The following is a 19,623-nucleotide window of genomic DNA, read 5'->3' on the forward strand; positions in this document are numbered from 1 at the left end:
CCCCCGCCCCCCAGCCTGGGCCCTCTCCCCCTCTCCCTTTCTTCCTGCCTCGCCTTCCTGCGGCGAAGGAGGCTCATCTATTATAAATGCACATTCGGGGCTGACATCAGCGGCGAGCGGCGGGCGAGCGCCGACGAGCGGTCCCTGCGCGCTGCCCGCCCGGAGCGCGGCCCCAGGCTCCGCCGAGCCGCCCGCGGGGCGCCGGGAGCGGGGAGCGCGCCCAGAGCTGCCGCGCCGCGCCCGAGCGCTTCCCGCCGCCGCCTCGGGCCCGCGGTGGACCCCGGCCGCCGCCCCCGCACGCCGCGTCCGCGCCCCCGCACCGCCCCGGAGTTTCTGCATGACTGTCACAAAGGTAAGCGCCGCTCGCCCGCCGCGCCGGGGACTCGCCGGCGCCTGCAGCCCCCGGCCTCGGCTGCGGGGGGCGCGGGGGTGTGGGCGTGGGGAGGGGGCACTGGTGCCGGGAAGGTGCGGCGCGCGCCTCCTCTGCTCCCCCCGGTCCCTTCAGTCACTCCGGCCCCCGGGGACTGCGGAGGGAAGGGGGAGGATGCCGCTTTGGCAGCCGCGGCGGTTTGGACACCAACCCTCCGCACCGGCCCGCCCCGCGACTGCATTTTTAACCCTTGTTTAGGATGCTGCATTTTTAACCCCTGGAGAGCACTGTTGGGCAGCTGCTTGGTATCCCCCCGTTGGAGCGCGCAGCGGAGAGCGTCGCTGGCAGGACAGTGGGTGTGGGGATGGGCTTGTCGCCCTGGGGAGGCCATCCGAGGGGCAAGTCCACCCCACCTGCCGGCCTCTGCTGCCCATCCTGCAGACTCTGGCCCCACTCCAGAGCTGCTCGCTGGAGAAGGCACTCCTCCAGCCCCAGGAGTTGCTACCAGCGATAGGACAGGTTTCTGGGTGAACCGCTTGAAGATGTGGGGAGGGAATGTGACAGAGAAGGGAGAGATGCGCATTCTGGCGGTCCCCATATTGGAGGAGAGTTCTTGGACTCGGGTCCAGCGGCCCAGGTTTATTGGAGAGACTTTGGGGGCCTCCCCGTCTTGGAAAGCAGACCAAGATAGTTGCAGAAAGTACCCAGGATTAGGAGACCAGAGGAGACCTGAGCGCACTCCCCAGCTCTACCCCAGACCCCACGGATGACCTTGGCTGGGGCCTTCTGCTTTGGGCCTCAGTTTCCTCTTGTGAAATAAGTGGAAAATACTGTGGATCCTGGGGATGGTGACAGTTGAAGAACCAGTAAAAAGCTCAAAGGTGTGAACCCACACTTTTCAGAGGGCTCTGTCAGGGTAAGGAGCTCACAGCCCGGCCTTGGTCTTGGGTTTGGCAATCCGTGCACCCAAGGCCAGATTCCAGCAGCTGCCCACCTGGCTCTCAGAATGGAAGAGCTGGAGGCCAGCGTGGAGAGGGCAGCTTACTTGTGGTCAGAGCAGCGGGCCAGATGGAGGGTCAGCTGTGGAGGTGACGGGAGGGGTGCCTCTGGCTCCTTCTGATAAGCCAATGGCTGCCAGTGCCCCTAGGAGATCTGCCTGCCATAAGACAGCATGTCTGTTCAGGGTCTTTGGGTTCAATGCCAAAATTGGGACTTAGAAACGTTGCAGGGAAATGTGCCTGGGGGCTGAGGGTCTTCCTCAGTTTTGGCTATTCCTAGCAGGGCTGCTGTGGCCCGCAGTGGGCAGGACGCTTCGTGTTTTGAAATGATGCAAATGCCGTTTGGCTGGGAAGGATTATTATCATTAAGGTTATTAATGTCAAAGACGCAAGCAGGCCGAGGCAGAAGAGTAATGGATGGGGCTGGATGAGGGATAAAGCATATGAGATTTGTATTAATAGCACTGAGATTTGACTCAATGCCTCCCCTGCGTCTCTTTATGTACATGAGCTCAGGCAGCCTTCTTTCCCAGGAGGCCTGCAAAGAAGGTGTGCTCAGCCCCCTTAAAAGAGGAAGAAGCCGAGGCTCAGAGAGGTAAAGGGACTTGCCTAAGTTCACCCAGCAAGTAAGTAGCAGAGCTGGGGTTTGCTCTCAGATCAGTCTCAACCTATGGCCTGGGCACTGTTGAGTAGATGGAGATTGGGTTATTTCCATGAAAAAGGGTCACTACCTGGAGGCTCAGGCCCTAGGGTGGAGAGTTCATGAAGGTGGGTACTTGTCTGCTAAACTCGTTGGCAGGCCTAGCCTCTTGGTATCTAGTGATTATTCACTAACGCCCTCCCCTCTACCCCCATCCCCCACCAAACCCTTCTGGATGTCCCTCCTGCCCTAACCAATGTGCCATCAGTTTAAGCCAGCTCAGAGGATTAAATAAAACCCCCACCTTAACCCTAGCTTCTCTCCCCTTGCCGCCAGTCCCCGGCACAGACCAGCAGTGTTCACGTGGGGAGGCCTAGAAGAGCAACAGAAATGCAGAAGAGGGCCTGGGGGCCCTCCTGCTGCCTTAAAGCCTGCCGGAAGAGGCTTCTCCATGAGTTCTAGAAGAACCCCAGTACTCTGGGAGTCTGAAGGCCTGGCTTCTGGTCCTCAGTCAGCCACAGATAGGCTGCGTGACCTTGGACTAGTCACTTCCATCTCTAGGCCTCTGTTTTCCCATCTGTGAGGTGCAGCAATTAGTTTCTTGGACGTCGTGGGTCCCTTCTGTTGGGCCTTGGCATAGCTTCTGCAAGGAAGTCGGTTCTGATGGAGACTGGGGGGGGGGCTCTCTGTACTGGAGGGGGGCGGGGGTTGGTCTAGTTATAAGACAGGAAGAGGAACCCCGAAGGGGGTCTGGGAGGTGGAGTCCCTGCTTACCAACTGGAATGACAGGCAGGGGAGGACTGGGTTAGAGGGTGAGTCCCCAGCCCCGGCTGCCTGCCCCTTGGAGTCTTCTGGGCCGGGGTAGGTGTGGATTACGGAGGAGGCCTCTTTGGCTCAGAGGGCCTGGAGAGCGGAGAAGAAAAAACCGATGACAAGCTGCTAGATCTTCAATAGCACTTCCTGAGAACAGATGGGCCTCCAGTTTCCATTTTCCCATCCCCCCTCGCATGTACCCCAGCCCCCTTCCTTGAGGCTGAAGTTGCACATAAAGCCCAGGCCGTCTGGAGGGACCCCCTCCCCCAAGTAGCACTAGAGATAAAAAGCCATGCAGGGCTCTGGAGTGTGCCCTTCTAGGCCGATGGCGTGATTCCTGGTTATGACGTTTTAAACTCTTGTTTTGTTTTGTGGAATTTCATAAGCTGTCTTAGTTGCTTTATGTAACGACAAGGAGAAGGAAGAAAAAAAGAAGGGATGCAGCTTCCCAGACCATAAACACCCACAGGAGGTTAAGGCCCCCCTCCTCCCAGGTTCAGTCCAGTATCCGTCCAGAGGGCAGGTGAGGGCTGAGGGAGCGAAGGCTGCTTTCCCAGTAACAGGATGATCTTATTCTTTGACTTTTTCTGCCTGCTCTCTATACGTTTTCTGTCTCTCTGCCATTTCAGTCATATGCCAGCTGAACAACGCTTCTCTGGTCCTAAAGTGTTTCTAAACTGCCATCAGCTGGAAAAACAGAACCAAATACATTAGAATAGTGTGTAGAGTACAAGTCAATAGGCTATAAGAAAAGTCTGCCTGCCCTAAGGCAGGACTTTGCAAACTCCTTTTGCGCTTTGAGATCCTTTGGAGTGATTTCCTGGCTTTTGTCTGGAGGTGACGGGAGGTGGGGCTTGTAGGTAAGGAAGGCGATGGCTTATGGTCACTGGGCTGCCTTGTTCCCGGGTGTGGCTTGTTACGTTAGAGGCCAGGGCGCTCAGTGCTTTCCGTGTTCCCAAGGCCAGCTCCGGGGGTCAGCAGTCCAAGAACAGAGAACCCTGAGCTGCAGGAATGTGTGTTGCACCTCAGAAGGTCTTAGGAGAAGGAGTGTGGGCAAGAGAATACTCTAGATGCCAGCGTCCCCCTCTGAGCAGTTCCAGGTTCACAAGTGACATCATCGGTCACTCTCTGGCCCCTCATTTGGTGTGTCAACCTTTTCTCTCCTGCCCCTGTCCCAGCAGAGCCTAGCTGGTGGATGGGAGCCCCTGGCTCCTGCTGAATGTGATGGGACTGAGGACAGGGTTGCCCTGTCCATGTAGCTGCTAACAGGCCTTCGTTTGGCCAAGTCATGTGTCTCTAGGGCTCCTGACGAGTGGCCTCAGAGAATAAGATGTTGGAGTCAAACCGTCCAAATCTCTCCCTTGACAACTAAGGGGAACGGAGACCCGGGGAACGAATCCTAAGTTGCCTGAAGTCACTCAAAAAGTTTGAGGCTAGAGGGGCCAGAACCTGGGTGCTCCTGACTCCTGGTCAGTGCTCCTTCCACCTGGCTGCCCTGTGAAGGGGCCTCAAGGTGGCCTGCATGGGGACAGGGGTTGGGCCCCACTCCGGTGACCCCACTGCACCACCGCAGCCTGGACCTCTCGGGTCGGAGACTCCCTCTGCCGGACAGCCTCTTCCTTTATTGAAAAAGCGTCTGGGTTAGACAATTATCATATGGTTTCACTCATTTATGGAACATAAGGAATAGCAGGGAGATCGGTAGGAGAAGGAAGGGAAGAATGAAGGGGGGGTAAACAGAAGGGGGAACGAACCACGAGAGACTATGGACTCTGGGAAACAAACTGAGGGTTTTAGAGGAGAGGGGGGCAGATGGATGGGCTAATCCGGTGATGGGTATTAAGGAGGGCACGTATTGCGTGGAGCACTGGATGTTATACGCAAACGATGAATCATGGAACATTACATCAAAAACTAAGGATGTACTATATGGTGACTAACATATCATAATAATAAATTTAAAAAAAGAAAAAGCATCTGGGGTCACGGTGGAGGGGAGCCCTTGCAACACCCAGGATCAGGACAAGGAGAAAGGTGCACGACGCCCTTCTGTCTCCAGCTCCCAGACCCAGGCAGGGTCTAGCCCGCCCGGGAGATGCCTGGACTCTCAGACATTCCACTTCCCAGCACCTCTTTCCTGTCTGTCTCTTACTGGGACAAGAGAGGAGAGAGCAGGCCTGTGACAGGGCCAATTCGAGGGAGGAGAAGTTCCCCCTCCTGCAGAGACCCAACTCCCAGAAACCTGAGGGTGGGGGTGGGGCTTCTGCCTTCTCTGCCCCTGCGCCCATCATACCTCCCCCCCCTACCAGTTCTTCCAGATATCTGGCATTCTCATGCAGAAGGTATGTGGCTAGCGCTCACTCTTTGTAGGGCCAGCACCCTCTGAGCTCCTAGTCTGGGCCAGGCCGAAGCCACGGCCGTTGCTGTCCAGGACTCTGAGGAGATGCACGTGGAAGGAGCAGTGCCGAAGGCCTGAGTGAGGAGTCTCAAGGTCTGGGGGGCACCGGCCAGCTCTGTCTCCCACATACTCTAGTGCTCAGCACCTCAGCGTCTTTCCTTCCACGCTGCCTCTCCCTCCAGGCCTCTGATGAGTTACTTTCTTCCCACATGTGCCCCGATGCCCTGCGTTCTCTGGCCCCGGGGGCATTGCCACCTTCGCCCCTCTGGCAGCACGCAGAGGCATCTGGAAAGAATGGTGAGACTCCCCGGGGCCCCCAGGAGCCCCACAGCGAGCCGGCCCTGTGGAATCGGCCTAGACTTGAGCTTGGCGGGTTTGGGAGTGTGGACACTGGCTAGACCCGCGGCCTGGCAGCATCCGTCCCTGGCAGCTCGGAGATGGAGTGAGTTTTTCCATTTCTCTGCTGGGTTGGCCAGCCTGGAGCAGACATGGCCTCGGCCAGCGCCGGCTCCTGGCTCCGGGGCCGATTCTGATTTGGATATGCTAGCCACAGAATTTGTCTGGTGTCCAGGAGATGAGAGAATGTGCAAATTCCCTCCGCGCCCAGCCCCCCCCCACCCTTGTCTCGATCAGCTTGTCCTGTTCCCCTTCCTTTCCCTGCCTGTGCACCCTGCAGGCTCGGGCCCCGCGCAGCCCCTAGCCTGGGAAGCTCGGAGCAGCTGGCATGGAGCGGGGCCCGCCAGGCAAGGACAGATGCCAATCCAGTGGCTTCCACATGAAAAGAAGCTGTTGAGAACGAGCCTGTCCTTTGTGGGCCTGGAGTGTGGGACCAGCTGTAAAAGAGGCGTCAGGCGGTGGGTTAGGGACAATGGAGGAGAAGCTGCCACCCGTCTTTCCTTGCCCACTCCCTCCCCTCCCCCAAGAGGCCCCTAGAGGGACCTCCTAATTGGTCTCTGGCTGGCACCCTCCTTCCAATTAATTAACAAAGCGAGAGCGGAGGCCCCCAGGTCTGCTCAGGACAGTCCCTTTTATACAGAACAAACACGAATCCCTTGGAGGGTCCCACGGTGGGGAGGGGTCCCCCTACGTACAGAAGAATAAACAGAGTCTCTGAGCGAAAACACGGCCACACCCTAATCCCAGAGCTAATACGGGTCAGAGCTGGGATGCACACCCAGATCTTCTGACTTGGAGCCAGAACCTTCTCGATCCAGTCGCTAATGGTCCACATCCTGTGACGATGAATCACCATCATCTCAGGAGTAACAGTTCCGAAGCGGCCATTGGGCACACACAATCGCATTGACTCTGGGGGCTTGATTCTGTTATCAGACAATCCCATTTTCCAGAGGCTCAGGGAGGGTAAGTGACTTGCTCTGGGTCGCAGGCTTCGTGGATGGGGGAGTGGGTGGTGATCTCTCCCCGGGCTGTCAGACTCCAGAGCAGCCGGTGGTCTCCTTTCCAGGACTCTATTCCGACCCGCACCCCCAAGGCACAAGGGTCCCGTCTATGTGTCTCGGGCCCTGGCACCAAAGTGTGCTTGACAATTACTGCTTGCCTCGAGGGTGACACCCATGGCTGTGTTCTGTTTAGGCTTCCGGTGGCCTTTGCTGGGGCTGGGAGTCACGTAAATAATTTGGGAGAAAATGTAAACCGAGTGAGTGAGGAGGGGGGCACCCCGCACGTGGTGTCTGAGGTCAGACAGGGCCTCTGAGGCAGGGCAGGCCAGCCTGGGGGACAAACTAGTGTGACAGCTTCTCCATGTCCACGAAGCTAGCTCTGTCTGGGGAACACAGGTCTGTGGCCCAGGCCTGCAGCCCTCACCCTCCTGAATGTGCAAATTCCCTCTATGCCCAGGGTGTGTGGCCCTCTCGAGATGGCCCCTGATTACCTGGGTGGGGGGGGGGGTGCCGGTGGCTGAGAATGCCAGCTTTAGGGCCAGACGGATGGTCCTGCATCATTTACTTGCTGTTCGTTCTTGGGCAAGTTGCCTAACCTCTCTGAACATCTGTTTCCCCATCCATTAATTGGGATTGATAATAGTAGCACTTAAAAGGATTATTATAAAGATTAAATGAGCTGATCCGTGTGAAGCACTTACCACATGCCTGGCAGTGAGCGTTCGCTATTCACATCGGGAAGACAGAAAATTAAACAAATGCTTACAATGAGCGTCCTGGGGCTTATGAAACGAGAAGTACAGGGGAACTCTGGCAATAGCAGCAGAGGGCCTGACCTAGTCAGAGGGATGGGGAGGTGACTTTAAAGCTGGTTCACGAAGGATGAGTAGAAGGTAACAGGTGAAAGGAGAGGAGCCGAGGAGAGGGTAAGAGGCGGAGGGAACGGAGTCAGGGACAGTTCCGCAGGAATGCCTCCCGCTCACCAGCGTCTGAGACCTCACCACGGGTATTAGCGCATCTTGTCCTCCGAGTGACTTTACCGTGCTATCCCCACTTCGGGAATGAGGAAACGGGCACAGAGAGGCCAAGGAAGCCGCAAAAAGTAGCCCAGCGAGGAAGATGAGAGACTGGTCCAGTCCCGGGCCTCCTGACTCTGACAGTCTTCTTCTCCCTGCAGCTTCCTCATCATGGGAGGATGGCTTTTCCGTGGGTCACTTCTTAGACTTGACCTGGGCCAGGGGGGTATGGAGGTGCTACGTTCTGTTTTCCAGGCCCCGCTGCCCCTCGCAGAGCCTCCCAGAGCTGTGTTTGGGAGGGCAGGGCCCCTCCTGGCTTGCACGCAGCTCCAGGGAGGGGTCATTTCTTTTTTCCAAAAGGAAACTTTGCTCTGGCAGGGAAATTTCCACCTTATATTTTCACCGGGCCCAATTATAACAACCATTTTTAGTCTTTAAATCTTTCCGATTATCTGGATTGGGCCTCGGTCTTTCAAATAAAACTGTAGGGACGCCTAGGTGACTCAGTCAGTTAAATGTCTGCCTTCGACTCAGGTCATGATCCCAGAGTCCTGGGATGGAGCCCTGCGTTGGGGGCTTCCTGCTCAGCAGGGAGTCTGCTTCTCCCTCTCCCTCTGCTGTTCTCCCTGCTTGTGCTCTCACTCTCTCTCCCAAATAAATAAAGAAAAGAAAAGAAAATATAATAAAATAAAACTATAGGGACATGTAGAGTGAACTTACTGGCCCCCGTGTGAGATGGAGGGGAACACCCGCGGAGGCTTCCGGCTGCCCAGACGGGGAGGTGGGGAGGCTCTCTCTGGGTGGGTGCTGACACTCATCCCAGGGAAGAAGCCCCCATGCTCAGGGTTCGACTCCGGAGCTGTCTGAGGTCATCTGGTCCAGCCCTCTGTCTACGTGGCACTCCACGCTTTCTAGGAACACGAGAATGACTCCTAATCTCAATTTAGATCCATTTAATAAAATACTAGTTTCTTAGGAGACCGATCCTAGCCTTTCACCAGCTGTTAGATCCCTGCTTTCTGAGGGCTGACCGTGAAATAAACAGTACCAACCTTCCAGGCCTTTCTTGCCACTCAGTCGGGCTGGTAGGAATGATCCTGAGACCTGTGACCTGTCTCAGAGCCTCTGTTTTCTCATCTGTTAAAAGGGAGTTAGCGTTCTGCGTCTCTAGGGACTGGGATCTCCAGGGGAGGCGCTTGGTAGATGTCACGCAGGGGCCAGTTTAGTGTCTCTAATTCACACCCCTCCTGCCGCCTCCCCCCACCAGTGTCCATGGCCTTGGCAGTGAGGCAGTTCATCCAACAGCTCACCCCCTTCTCCCCTGCTGTGGTCCTCACCGCAGCACTGTTTCACACGGTGTCGGTGTCGGCGGAAGAGACCCGTTCATCTCTCTCCAACAGCCTCTCTCTGTTTGTACTCGGTCAGGCTGGTTTGGGGCAGATGAAAAGTTGCTTTTCCCTCTTCCTGTTCTATTTCGGCTGTTTTAATATGCTTGGGACAAATAATGTGGCTGCAAGAATTGGATGCCCTGCTTTCGCTTGAAAAGTGAGACAAAGCATCTAAACCTTGATCTGTATCTTCCTGGATCCCCGAGCTCCCGAGCTCCCTGCAGAAGGTGGGGGGAAGTTGGTCTCAAAGCACAGTCTTGCCCATTGCTGGGCACAGAGACCCAGTCCCCACTGGCAAATGACCTTGACCCTTGCTCCAGATACATCCTGGCACCCCTGAAGCTCAGACCCACTTTTCCTTTGAGTTTCTGGAAAGGAATATCCTGGGCTGGCTTAAGGGATTTGCAGCAAACCATTTAAACACCTTCGAGTATGACTTCAGAACCAACAGCGGGCGTGATGATCTGGGATCTGGGGGAGTTTCCAGGACGTGAAACAGCTGATGGAAAAGGAAGGAGTTGGGGGAAGGGGACAAGAGGATTTAATTCCTGCATTTTCGGTGTTGCTTGTGAAGAGAATGCCGTTCATGCCCGCCCTGCTGACCTTTTTCAGGAATGCACGGCGGGAGGGGGGGGTTGGGATTCCGAAAAGTTTGGAATTCTGGGAAAGGGGATTTCTGTGTACCTGAGGGTCCATCTGATAACTTTTTATTATCACAAATGTGTCCTGTAAAGACCCCCAGGGCTGCTTTCCTGCCTGCGTCATGATAGCATATGAGAACGAACTCAGGTTGTTATGGACGGAGTCTATTTCAAGGCCCGAATTGTCCTGTTAAGCTGGCCTTTTAGGGACTGGATCCGAGTCAATTCCCCTGTTCTCAGCGCTCCTGTCCTGCCCAGCCTCCATTACACCAGCCGCAGGTAAAGGCCCAATGTGTTGCTACGTTGTTATGGGGATTGACCTTGACTCCTTGACTTGACTGTGAGCTGGCCGAGGCCAGAGATGATGTCTGATGTTCTGGGGTATCTTTCACGGCACTCGTCAAAGGTGGGGTGTAGACTTTGGGGTACCCGGTGTGAGATACAAGGTTGGGCGGGATTTCGAGGAAGACGATGCTGTTGGTGCTGCCTGGGCGAAATCCTTACTCCTGTACATCCGTGGACCGCTAGAGCTGGAAGGAACTCTAAAGAGATGTAATGGGATCCCCTGTTTTGCAAAGGCGGAAATCAAGGCCCCAGAAGGTTTGCTGAAGGGGGCACCAGTGGCCAAGCAGAAAGTGGGGCTCCTCTGGTTGATGGCAAGCTTAGGCTGGGTGAGTTTCAGTTCAGTGGGTTTTTCTCAGCTTCCAGTAGAAATCAGGCCAAGGACTGATTCAGAAGTGGGTGGCGGAGGAAAGTTCTAGAAAGGAGACTTGGAGAACTTCGCCTAGCTGGCAGGGAGCACCCGAACAGAGAGGCTCAGCTCCCCAGGTAATCAGCCGGGAGCCCCCCACCAAGTCGTGGCCATGGCCATGGCAGAGGGAGGAGGAGTGCATTCTGAGGCTCCTTCTGCTTGGCCATGGGGCTGATCCCCGAGATCTGGCCGCCAGGTACCCTGTGTACCACAGGCTGCCACCCTAGCCGCCGCAGAGGCCCGCGAACCCCACTCTCTCTCTCCTGGAAGCCAGCCCTCCTGGCACGCTGGGCTGCAGCCAATCTTTCCCTCCTTTGTTTCTCTGAAACCATTAGAAGGGCCTCTGGATTGGGAGCCTGGGTTGCTAAGAGCTTTCCTCTGGCCAGACCTTATCACGGCTTGAGAAGTCTCCCCGCAAAGTTTTCCCTGGAACTCTGGCTTGGAGGGAGGGCGGGAGGGAAGGAGAGCAGGAGAGTGGGCGGAGGGAAGAGAGGGGCTCAGGAGCCGCAAACAAAGCCACCCCTCTGCGGGCCCCTGGGGAGCCAGTGGGCCTTTGCTTTCCAAGAGCAGTAGGAATGATGCTCCCCCCGCCCCGGGCCTGCCCCCCATGCCAAGCGCATCACATCTGGGATGTACCCCACAACTCGAGCGTTACCCCTACTTTACAGAGGGGGAGACCCAGCCTCAGAGAGGGCGGCACTCGCCCTGGGTGCCACCGTGGGGCCCGACAGTGGGGGGCCGATCATGCTGTGTGATTGCTTTTTTAAGATCACCCTCCCAGCACCGTGCCCAGGATTCAGTTCCTCTGGGCCTTTTAGACGTTATTAAAATATAAATCCCCCAGGAGGGTTAATACCTTACTTAAGTGACTGTACTGACGGGGCCGGGCATACAGAGAGCAAGACCCGAGAATAATGAGACTCAACTCGGGAGAGGTTCCCGAGGAGGAAAGTGAGGCAGGAGTTGGGGGGGGCGGCTGGGGAGCCAGATTTGCCAGGGGAACGGGAGCCGCGAGGGCGGCTGTGGTTCTGTGTACCTCTGCACCCTGGCTGCCTTGTTCTCCGGACCACTGACCACGCCCTCCCCCCCCCCCCCCGGCCCTAAATAAAATGAGGCCCTAGATAAGTTCGAAAACATTCGCTGAGCGCTGGTGTGCCAGGCCCGAAGCACGTGGCGCCAAGCACGCAGGGATGCGCCCACGTTGTCCTCTCATCAGGGGGACCCCGTCCAGCGGGGGAGACAGGCTGCCCAGAAAGACACGCGCGGCAGGGATGTGGCAAAGGGGGCTGGTGAGCAGCGGTGTGGGAGGGCAGGGATGTGTGCACCGAGCTCCAAAGCCATGGGACAGACTGGGGAGGCCAGGCAAAGCCTCCGAAGGAAGAGATCCTAGTTCAGTCTCCAAGGATAAGTAGGCAGAGGCACATGGAGAGGAGGGAAGGGCATTCCAGGGAGAGGGGACGGCGTGAACAAAGACACGGAAGGGGGACACAGGTTTGGCTTATTCTAGGAGAGGCAAGAGTTGGGTGTGCTGGGTGGAAAGGGTAGGGTAAGGAGTGGGGAAGGCAGTGGACAGGCAGGGGAAGCAAGGGGTGGGGGGGTGCTTGGTGGAGGCACGAGGTGCCCTGGCAGGGTTGTAACGGGAGTGACATGATCCAACTTGCCCTTTAGGTGGACTGCTCCAACCTGACCTTGGAGGCAGAAAGTGAGCAGACATTTCCAAAACCTGGGTACAGCCGGGTGAGGGCAAGGGGTTCGGACCCCAGACCCGGATCCCCTGCAGATATCTCCCTGTGCCTAGGAGTGAGCGCTGCCCGTGCCCCTCTGCCCCCAAGGAGATACCCCTGGCGGGACCACTCCATGGTACTGGCCTTTCCCACCTGCTGCCTGGGGCTACCGGAAAGGTTGGCTCTGGGAATTGAGAAAACAGAAGGAGGGGGCAGAGGGCCGTAAGTCTGCCTGGGAGACATGGTTACAGCATGGAGAGAAGACCACTGCAGGGGGCTTCTAGAAGCTCCTGCCTAAACCCCAGCTCAGATGCTGTGTGACCTTGGGTCAGTCACTTCCCCCCACTCTCACTGGGACTCAGTTTCCCAGCTATCTTAGGATAACATCCCCTGGTCCAAGGCAGGGTGCAGGAGGGAGGTTACAGATGTATTTCCTCCCTCCAGTGCATGCACACACGCGCATACACTCGCGTGCGCACACACACTTCGGACTACCAAGGTCATGAACAGCTAACAAAACTTGGGCATTGATGGGACACCTGGGGGGCTCAGCTGGTAAAGCGTCTGCCTTTGGCTCAAGTCATGATCCCAGGGTCCTGGGATCGAGTCCCGCGTCAGGCTCCCTGCTCAGCGGGGAGTCTGCTTCTCCCTCTCCCTCTGCTGCTCCCCCTGCTTGAATTCTCGCTCTCACTCTCTCTCTTGCTCAAATAAATAAATAAATAAAATCTTTAAAAAAAAACAAAACAAGGGGCGCCTGGGTGGCACAGCGGTTAAGCGTCTGCCTTCGGCTCAGGGCGTGATCCCGGCGTTATGGGATCGAGCCCCACATCAGGCTCCTCCGCTAGGAGCCTGCTTCTTCCTCTCCCACTCCCCCTGCTTGTGTTCCCTCTCTCGCTGGCTGTCTCTATCTCTGTCGAATAAAATAAAATAAAATCTTAAAAAAAACAAAACAAAACAAAATCTTGGGGGTTGAGGATCAGAGTTCGAGTCCTGGCTCTGCCACAGCTTGCCTTGTGACTTTGAGCAGGTTGCTGAGCCGGTCTGAAACTTTGTGCTTATTCCCTCTCATTTGGTGTAAATATCAGCCTTTCCGGCACCAGGGAATTCCATGGTCAGCCTTCTCCACCTCTCTTCCATCTACCCCACCTGTGCTGACTCTGCCTCCCTCAGCCCGAGAGCCCTGCCTTGATGAAAATTCGATCCACTTTTCATTGGTGACCGGGGGTGGAGTGGGGTATAACTGGGACAGGGCCTTCTGGAGAAGAGAACCTTCTGGAGTGATGGTCGTCGGGTGAATGTATGCATGTGTAAAAGGTGTTCAATCTGAACGCTTGAGATTTGTGCACTAGGGGCACGTTGGGTATATTTTAATATATGAATATTAAAATATGAATATTTTATTTTCTTACACAAAATGATTATAGATTTATTATATTTACTTGTTAATAACATGATATTAATATTTAATATATTTATATTTGGTTTTTAAAGCAAGTGGGAAAAAGATCCTTCCTGGCTTTCTGGTTCAAGCTTCATGCCTCTCCATCCGTTCGTATATTCATTCCCTCTACAAATATCCGTGCTCCGGGCAGCCCGGGCGTGCAGAGGCGTGTGTGCTGCTACGGGGGCTCAGGGGTGCAGAACCTGCGGTGACCCCACATTGTCGGGAGCGGTGGTTCTCCACGCTGACTACACATCACCTGGGGACGGTTAAATGCTTGCCCCCAGGACCGGCTTTGCAGGACTGTGACCTGTGAGACACTCGGTTTAATGTTCTGCTGGTACTGTCTTGAAACTCTTTATGCTTTCTTATCAAGGACCCCTACAAATGATGTAGTTGGACTTTTCTGCCCCCCCCCCCGCCCCTCGCCCAGAGCAATAGAATCAAAATTTCTGGGAGGTAGGGCGCAGGCATGAAGATTTCTTTAAAGCTGAATTTCCTTCTGGAGTTATGTCCAGGGGCAGCCCTCATCCTCAGACACCTGGCTGAAACGGAAGCTGGCACCTGGCGTTCTAGACGCTTGTCACTGAGTTGGAATGCTAAGACCTCACACGTGAGGATCCCAGGAGCAGTTTCCAGGTGGCAGCAGGGGCAGCGATCCACCACGAGGAAGCTTGGGGAGGGGAGGGGGATCGTCGTGGGGTGGGATGGTCAAGGAAGGCTTCCAGGAGGCGGTGGCTCACTCGCCATCCTGCAAATAGCGAGAGCAAAGAACAGGAGAGGAGAAAAGGCAGAGGCAGGTAGCAATAAGGAAAGGGAAGGACTCGTCTAGGGGAAGGGAGTGTGCGGTGTGACTTGAGTGGAGGGAGGTGTGGCTGGGAAGCTGGAGTGGGGCGGGGCTGGGAAGCACAGGAAATGACAGTCTGAGAAGTCCGAATCCGGTCGGCAATGGGGAGCCGCTGAATGTTCCTGGCCCAAGAATAATGTGCTCCACGAACGACTGAAGGAATAAACAAAAGAAGGGTATGGGGGAGTTTTAGGGGTCTGGCTTGCCAAATTGCTGAGGTGTCTAGCCAGAGCTCTGCTCCCCCTGTTCGTGAGGCTCTGCACCCCTGCCCCGCAGGTGGTGCCCGTCTGAGCAGGAACTTCGTGTCCCCTGCACTGTGGTCTCCAGCAGCAGCGACTGAAGCGTCCCCAAGAACAACAGATGCTGAGCAGACTATGTTCTCCCATTTCTGGGGACAGCAAGTGGTAGGTGGGTGGGTGGGTTGGGTGCTTCTGGTAAAAAACAGGGCTGGACTCTCCCACTCCCACCAGGTTCCCCACCCCAGGTGGGCACCCCATGCAGGAAGGCGGCTGTTCCTGCCATCCTGTATCTCCCATGTCCCCCTGGGGACACTGCAGGGGTGGGGGGGTGAGGGTCCTGCCTGAGTCAGAGGAGCCCCCATTTCCGAGTGGCCAGGAGCAGGGCAAATGCAGAGCTGTTTGTTTCTCAGCCTCCTGAGATATTTACGCAGGAAGATGAGAAAGGGGTTCTGTTTATTGAACGTGCATCCTCCAGGGAAGAAGCCACAGGGAACGGGCTGCTTCCCGTGTCTGAGAGCCAATGAGCAGAGAAGGAATTTCTTTGGGTTTGAAGCCAGACAGAGCCTGTGTGCTTGCAGAAGGAAGGGGAGGAGGGTTTTGGGAGGGGACAGAAAGCCCTCTCAACCTCCTGCCTCCGGTCCCAGGAAAGCCGTTCAGCACATGCTTTCCTGGTGACTCCAAGTAATAACAACTGAAATCGCAGCCTAGTTTCTATTCTGAGCTCTGCCTCTACCACGCTGTGTGACCTCGGGCAAGTTGCTTAACCCCTCTGGGCCTTTGTTTCCAGCTCTGAAAAGAGAGCAGCATCAATCCAGGTCTGCCTGTCTCTTGTCACTGTGTGGAGTCAGATGAGCTATGGAATGGGTAGGAAGCAGTGGAGGGAGCGCGTTATACCCTCCAAAAGTCCCAGCTATGCAGTGTTCAAGACCAGAGAACTGACCAGAGGCAGGACTGAATGGTTGGCCCAGCCGACAGCCTCAGCTGTGGCCTGAGGGATCAGACCAGAGGGAACACTCCCAGGACCAAGGCCCACCCTGGGACCCCTTCCCTTCTTCCTCCTCCAGCTGAGTCCCGCTGCATGTTTTCCTGAGAACTCTGGCAGGATTTCCTCCCAGGAAGGGGACACGGCTGTCCGGTTTCTATCCCCTGGGAGTTGCAGGCACCAAGGAGCAAGGCTGCACTTCCCCCTGACAATGGGGCTTGTTTTCAGACTTGAAAGTCTGCAGCTCTGCACCTCCAGCTTTGCGGCAGGGCCCCAGGTCATCTGCTGTCTACACTCCGGGGACTGGGAACCCTGTCCCCAGTTTGGCCCCTGGGGCAGGGCTTCAGAGGCTTCTCCCAGGGCCTGGGTTCTGTTCCCAGCTTCATCACTGGCTCGCTGTCCCTGTGACCCGTGGGGGGACACAAAAGAGAAAAGGTCCCTGCCCTCAGGGAACTGACCCAAGAGGCTCGGGAGCCAGGACAGAACAGAAATATATTAATATTAGGATGTCAGGGGGTGGTAAAATTTTAGGAAAAATGCCTTGGGGTCAGGGGCGGAGCAGTGGGCGGGGCTATTGTAAATAGGATGGCTCTGAAAAGAGGCTGTGGAGGCCCAGAGTGGAATGAGGGGAGGGATGGAGCCACGTGGAATCTGGGAAGAACTTTCTGGCTGAGAGCAGCAAGCTCAAGGCTCCGAGGAGAAGGCCGCCTGTCACTGAAGGCACAGCCAGAGGCCCTCATCCTGGGCAGTGGGAGGGGAGAGGGTCGGAAAGGAGGCTGAGGCTGGTCTGGGTCACACTGAGTCCTCCTCCCTCCCATAGGCTGCCACAAGACTCCTGCTCGCTAATGTTTGTTGACTGACTGCTTGGGAATGACCGCTCAGGGGAGGCAGGAGAGGAGGCGGGAAAGGCTGGAGGTCGAGAGCCCAGCAGCCACGTCGAGCTGACGAGGGTCTGAGCCAGGCAGAGGCAGTGGCAGGGGAAGAGGACTGTCCAGGCTTGGTGACTGGGTGGGAGGAGAGGCAGATGGCAGCCAGCCCTTCCCGGAGCTGCTCAGAGGAGAGCTGGCTCCCCACATCCATGGGACATGACCACAGGGGGCTCCCACACCCCCTACCACGACGGGTCCCCTGAGCCAGCCCAGCCCCGGCCTGGGGCCCGCGGAGCAACACCAGAGCCTCGCATCCCGCTTGTCCCCTTGAGGATGCTGCAAACTGGGCTGCGTCCTCCCACAGGGCCGGCTGGGCTCGCGGAAGGCGTCAGGGGCGGCCTCCCCCTGCCAGCCTCACCTGGCATCCAACCTCATTAGTATTTTGAGCAGAAGCATATTTATTTTTTCCTGCGGGGAATTGGTGCCCTGCTCATTTCAAATGGAGTAAAACCGAAGAGCAATTAAGAGGCTCAGCCGTCTCGGGTCAAGGAGAAGGGAGGAGGGAAGTGAAGCGGCTGCCTCATGGGCTCCTGGCACCTCTGTTCCGCGTTGGCCGGGGTTTGGGTGGTGAGGAGGGAGGTGCCATAGGATTTGGATTCACCAGGAACAAAATACTAGTGATCAGTGTTTACCTGGTGCTGAGCGTGTTCTGGGGACAATGCTAACTGTCCTACGTGCATCTCATAACGTTCTTTCAACAGCCTGTGAGGCAAGGGAGGGGTGGCGTGGGGTGCTGTTACGCCCATTTTATGGATGAGACAACTGAGGCTCAGAGAATCGCATGTCCCAGGTCACACAGCTGGTAAGCTGATGGAACCAGGGCTCTAGCCCATCCCCGATGCATTGGCCCTTTAGCTGCCTGGCCGTTTTGTCCCTCAAACATAGTGCATTTAACCCACAGCTTCTTCCTGATTTCTGTTTCCCTCCCAACAAGGAAAAAAAAAGGACCAAACAAACAAAAAGCTCTCGGCTGCGGCACCAACCCTGCCCCTCTCCCGGGGGCCTGCAGTTACACCCATTGCTCTGGGTAGGCTTAGGGCAGCAGACCTGTCAGGGGGCCATCGTGGTGGTCCGGGCAGGAGGCCTGAGCCGGCCAGGTGGAACCGGTGAGGGCTGAGGAGGAAACAGGACACGGGGTGACGTTTTGGAGGTAGAGGTGGGTAAGAGGTGGAAGTCAGTGCGGCACTGGGGTTCCTGGGGCACAAAGGAGGAGCCAGCTTCCATCAGTGGCCGTGTCCCAGATCCAACCCCCTTGGCCAGACTGTCTACCTGTTCCACAGACTTGGCTCCGAGAGCATTTCCAGTTTCAGAAAATCGGATCCCCTGGAGGCTGAAGTTCGGGAGGAAAGGGACATTCAGCCGGAATAGGGGTGTCCTGGCTCCTGGGGAACCGAGCTGGGTTCCTGGCCAGAGAGAGGGATGGGGGAGAGGCTGGAAGGGAGGGAGGGAGAGAGAACAAACAGGAAGTCTCGCCATCTCTGCTTCTCTATCTTGCAGGGTCAGTGATTTTGCTAATAGCAACCTCCTGGAAAAAATTGATCCAATTTTCTCAGGGTAGGAGGCCTGCTTTAAAAAAAAAAAAAAAAAAGCCTGGACCTTAGAGAAGCCAGGCAGAGGCAAGTCCCTGGCAAGCATCCCTCCCTGGAACCCACCAGGCCTGGGGGGGCCTCTCTGCCTTCTCTCCCTAGCTCCTGCAGCAAACCATAACCCTCCCCGCTCTCCTCCCCTCTTGATGCCAGGTTCCTTGCTGGGCACCCAGGGGCTCATCTGACACCTGGTCTGTGTCTAAAATGCTGGGGGCTTCGTGCAGGAGCCTTGCCAGGAGCAAGCTCTCATTCTGCCTGGAGCTTCTGGAAGCCGTGGAAGGGTGGCGCTGCTTGAAGGACACTGGGGGTTGGGAGCTAGGGGGGCAAGAGCTGGGGCGGCCCTGCTCTGAGCCTGTGCTGGCTTTAGGCCTAAACTGGCCTGGGCAGCCCCAGATTAGGGGAAGGGGGAAGGAGGGAAGTCCTACCAGCCTCTATCCCTCTCTGATCACGTTGACCTCCTTGGCTCCTGCCCAGACCCTGCCCTCTAGCCACATTGGTGCGCTTGCTGACCCCAAATTCAACTTGTGCTTTTCTGCTCCCTGTACTCCAATGGCCTCCTAATCCCGCTTTCAAGGCCCAGACGAAATGCTACCTCCTCCATGGAGCCTTCGCTGATCTCTCCTCAACTCCAAACTCTGTCCTTCTCCTGTCACTGCTGTGTTGAGAGGGTGATAGCAGAAGATGTCCTGCCTCTGCTGCCAGAGGGCAAGCCCCGCGTCCTGAGTGGGAGGGAGCGTGTGAGGCCACAGATCCGGGACGCGTTTCTCATGCCTGGCCCCGGCTATGTTCGAGTAGGGATTTTTGAATGACACATTTGTCTTTTCCACGGAGAGAAGAATCTATTCTGTGCGTGCAGCCTGGATTCAGCCACGTGAGATGCATTTGTTGGCCAATCTTTGATAGATTGGCAGAATACAGCTTCCCACCCCTGACCCCGGAAGGGCCTGGGACAGAGAGAGGGACCTTATTCTTCTTTCTCCCATCCCCCCCAGCACTGCTAGCAAACGTGCTGCCCTTGAAGAATTCTAAAGGGGGGAAGTGCCCCCCCAGGGCCTCCCAGACCTCCCGCCCAAGAGAGGCGGTGGCCTGGTGACCTCCTAACAGCAGTGCGTTCTCCCGGGGGCCCTGCCGTCCCCTGGGAGGCTCCATATGCTTTCCGGATGTCCGGGTCTCATTATGCTCCAACTCAAAAATTCATCTTGTCTAATTGTGCTCGAGGCCTGAGTGAATTCAGGAACTCTTACCCAGGCTCTGTGGGCCGGGAGTTTCCATGGCAACGAGGGGTGCGTTCTAATGAGTTGCGTCCTTGGAGACTGGCTAGGGGGTCTCCGCCTGTCCCTGCATGTAGACTGTCCCTGCTACTTGGCGGAGGCCCCCTCCACCCAGGAGCTGGGGCTGGGGACAGGGAATGGAGGCGACCTCCTCAGACCCCTGGGATGGAGTCCACAATCCTCCGCCTC

At 56.5% G+C, this 19,623-nt stretch overlaps 1 protein-coding gene across 3 annotated transcripts in view; it reads left to right on the plus strand.

Moving 5' to 3' along the window:
• The first annotated feature begins 245 nt into the window (after positions 1-245).
• The window catches only part of CORO2B (coronin 2B), a 126,948-nt gene continuing 107,570 nt past the window's right edge, over positions 246-19,623 (plus strand). For 2 of the 3 annotated variants that reach the window (XM_026478394.4, XM_044392003.3), the window contains exon 1: positions 246-352. In XM_026478394.4, the coding sequence (XP_026334179.1) occupies positions 338-352 (15 nt within the window). In that variant the 5' untranslated portion in view covers positions 246-337. Of the gene's footprint in view, positions 353-433; positions 6,582-19,623 lie in introns of those variants that run through there. The other variant, XM_057303664.1, reaches the window with a different exon arrangement.

The sequence above is a fragment of the Ursus arctos genome, unplaced genomic scaffold (assembly GCF_023065955.2).
Source record: "Ursus arctos isolate Adak ecotype North America unplaced genomic scaffold, UrsArc2.0 scaffold_28, whole genome shotgun sequence".
In the NCBI taxonomy this organism is placed as follows: domain Eukaryota; kingdom Metazoa; phylum Chordata; class Mammalia; order Carnivora; family Ursidae; genus Ursus; species Ursus arctos.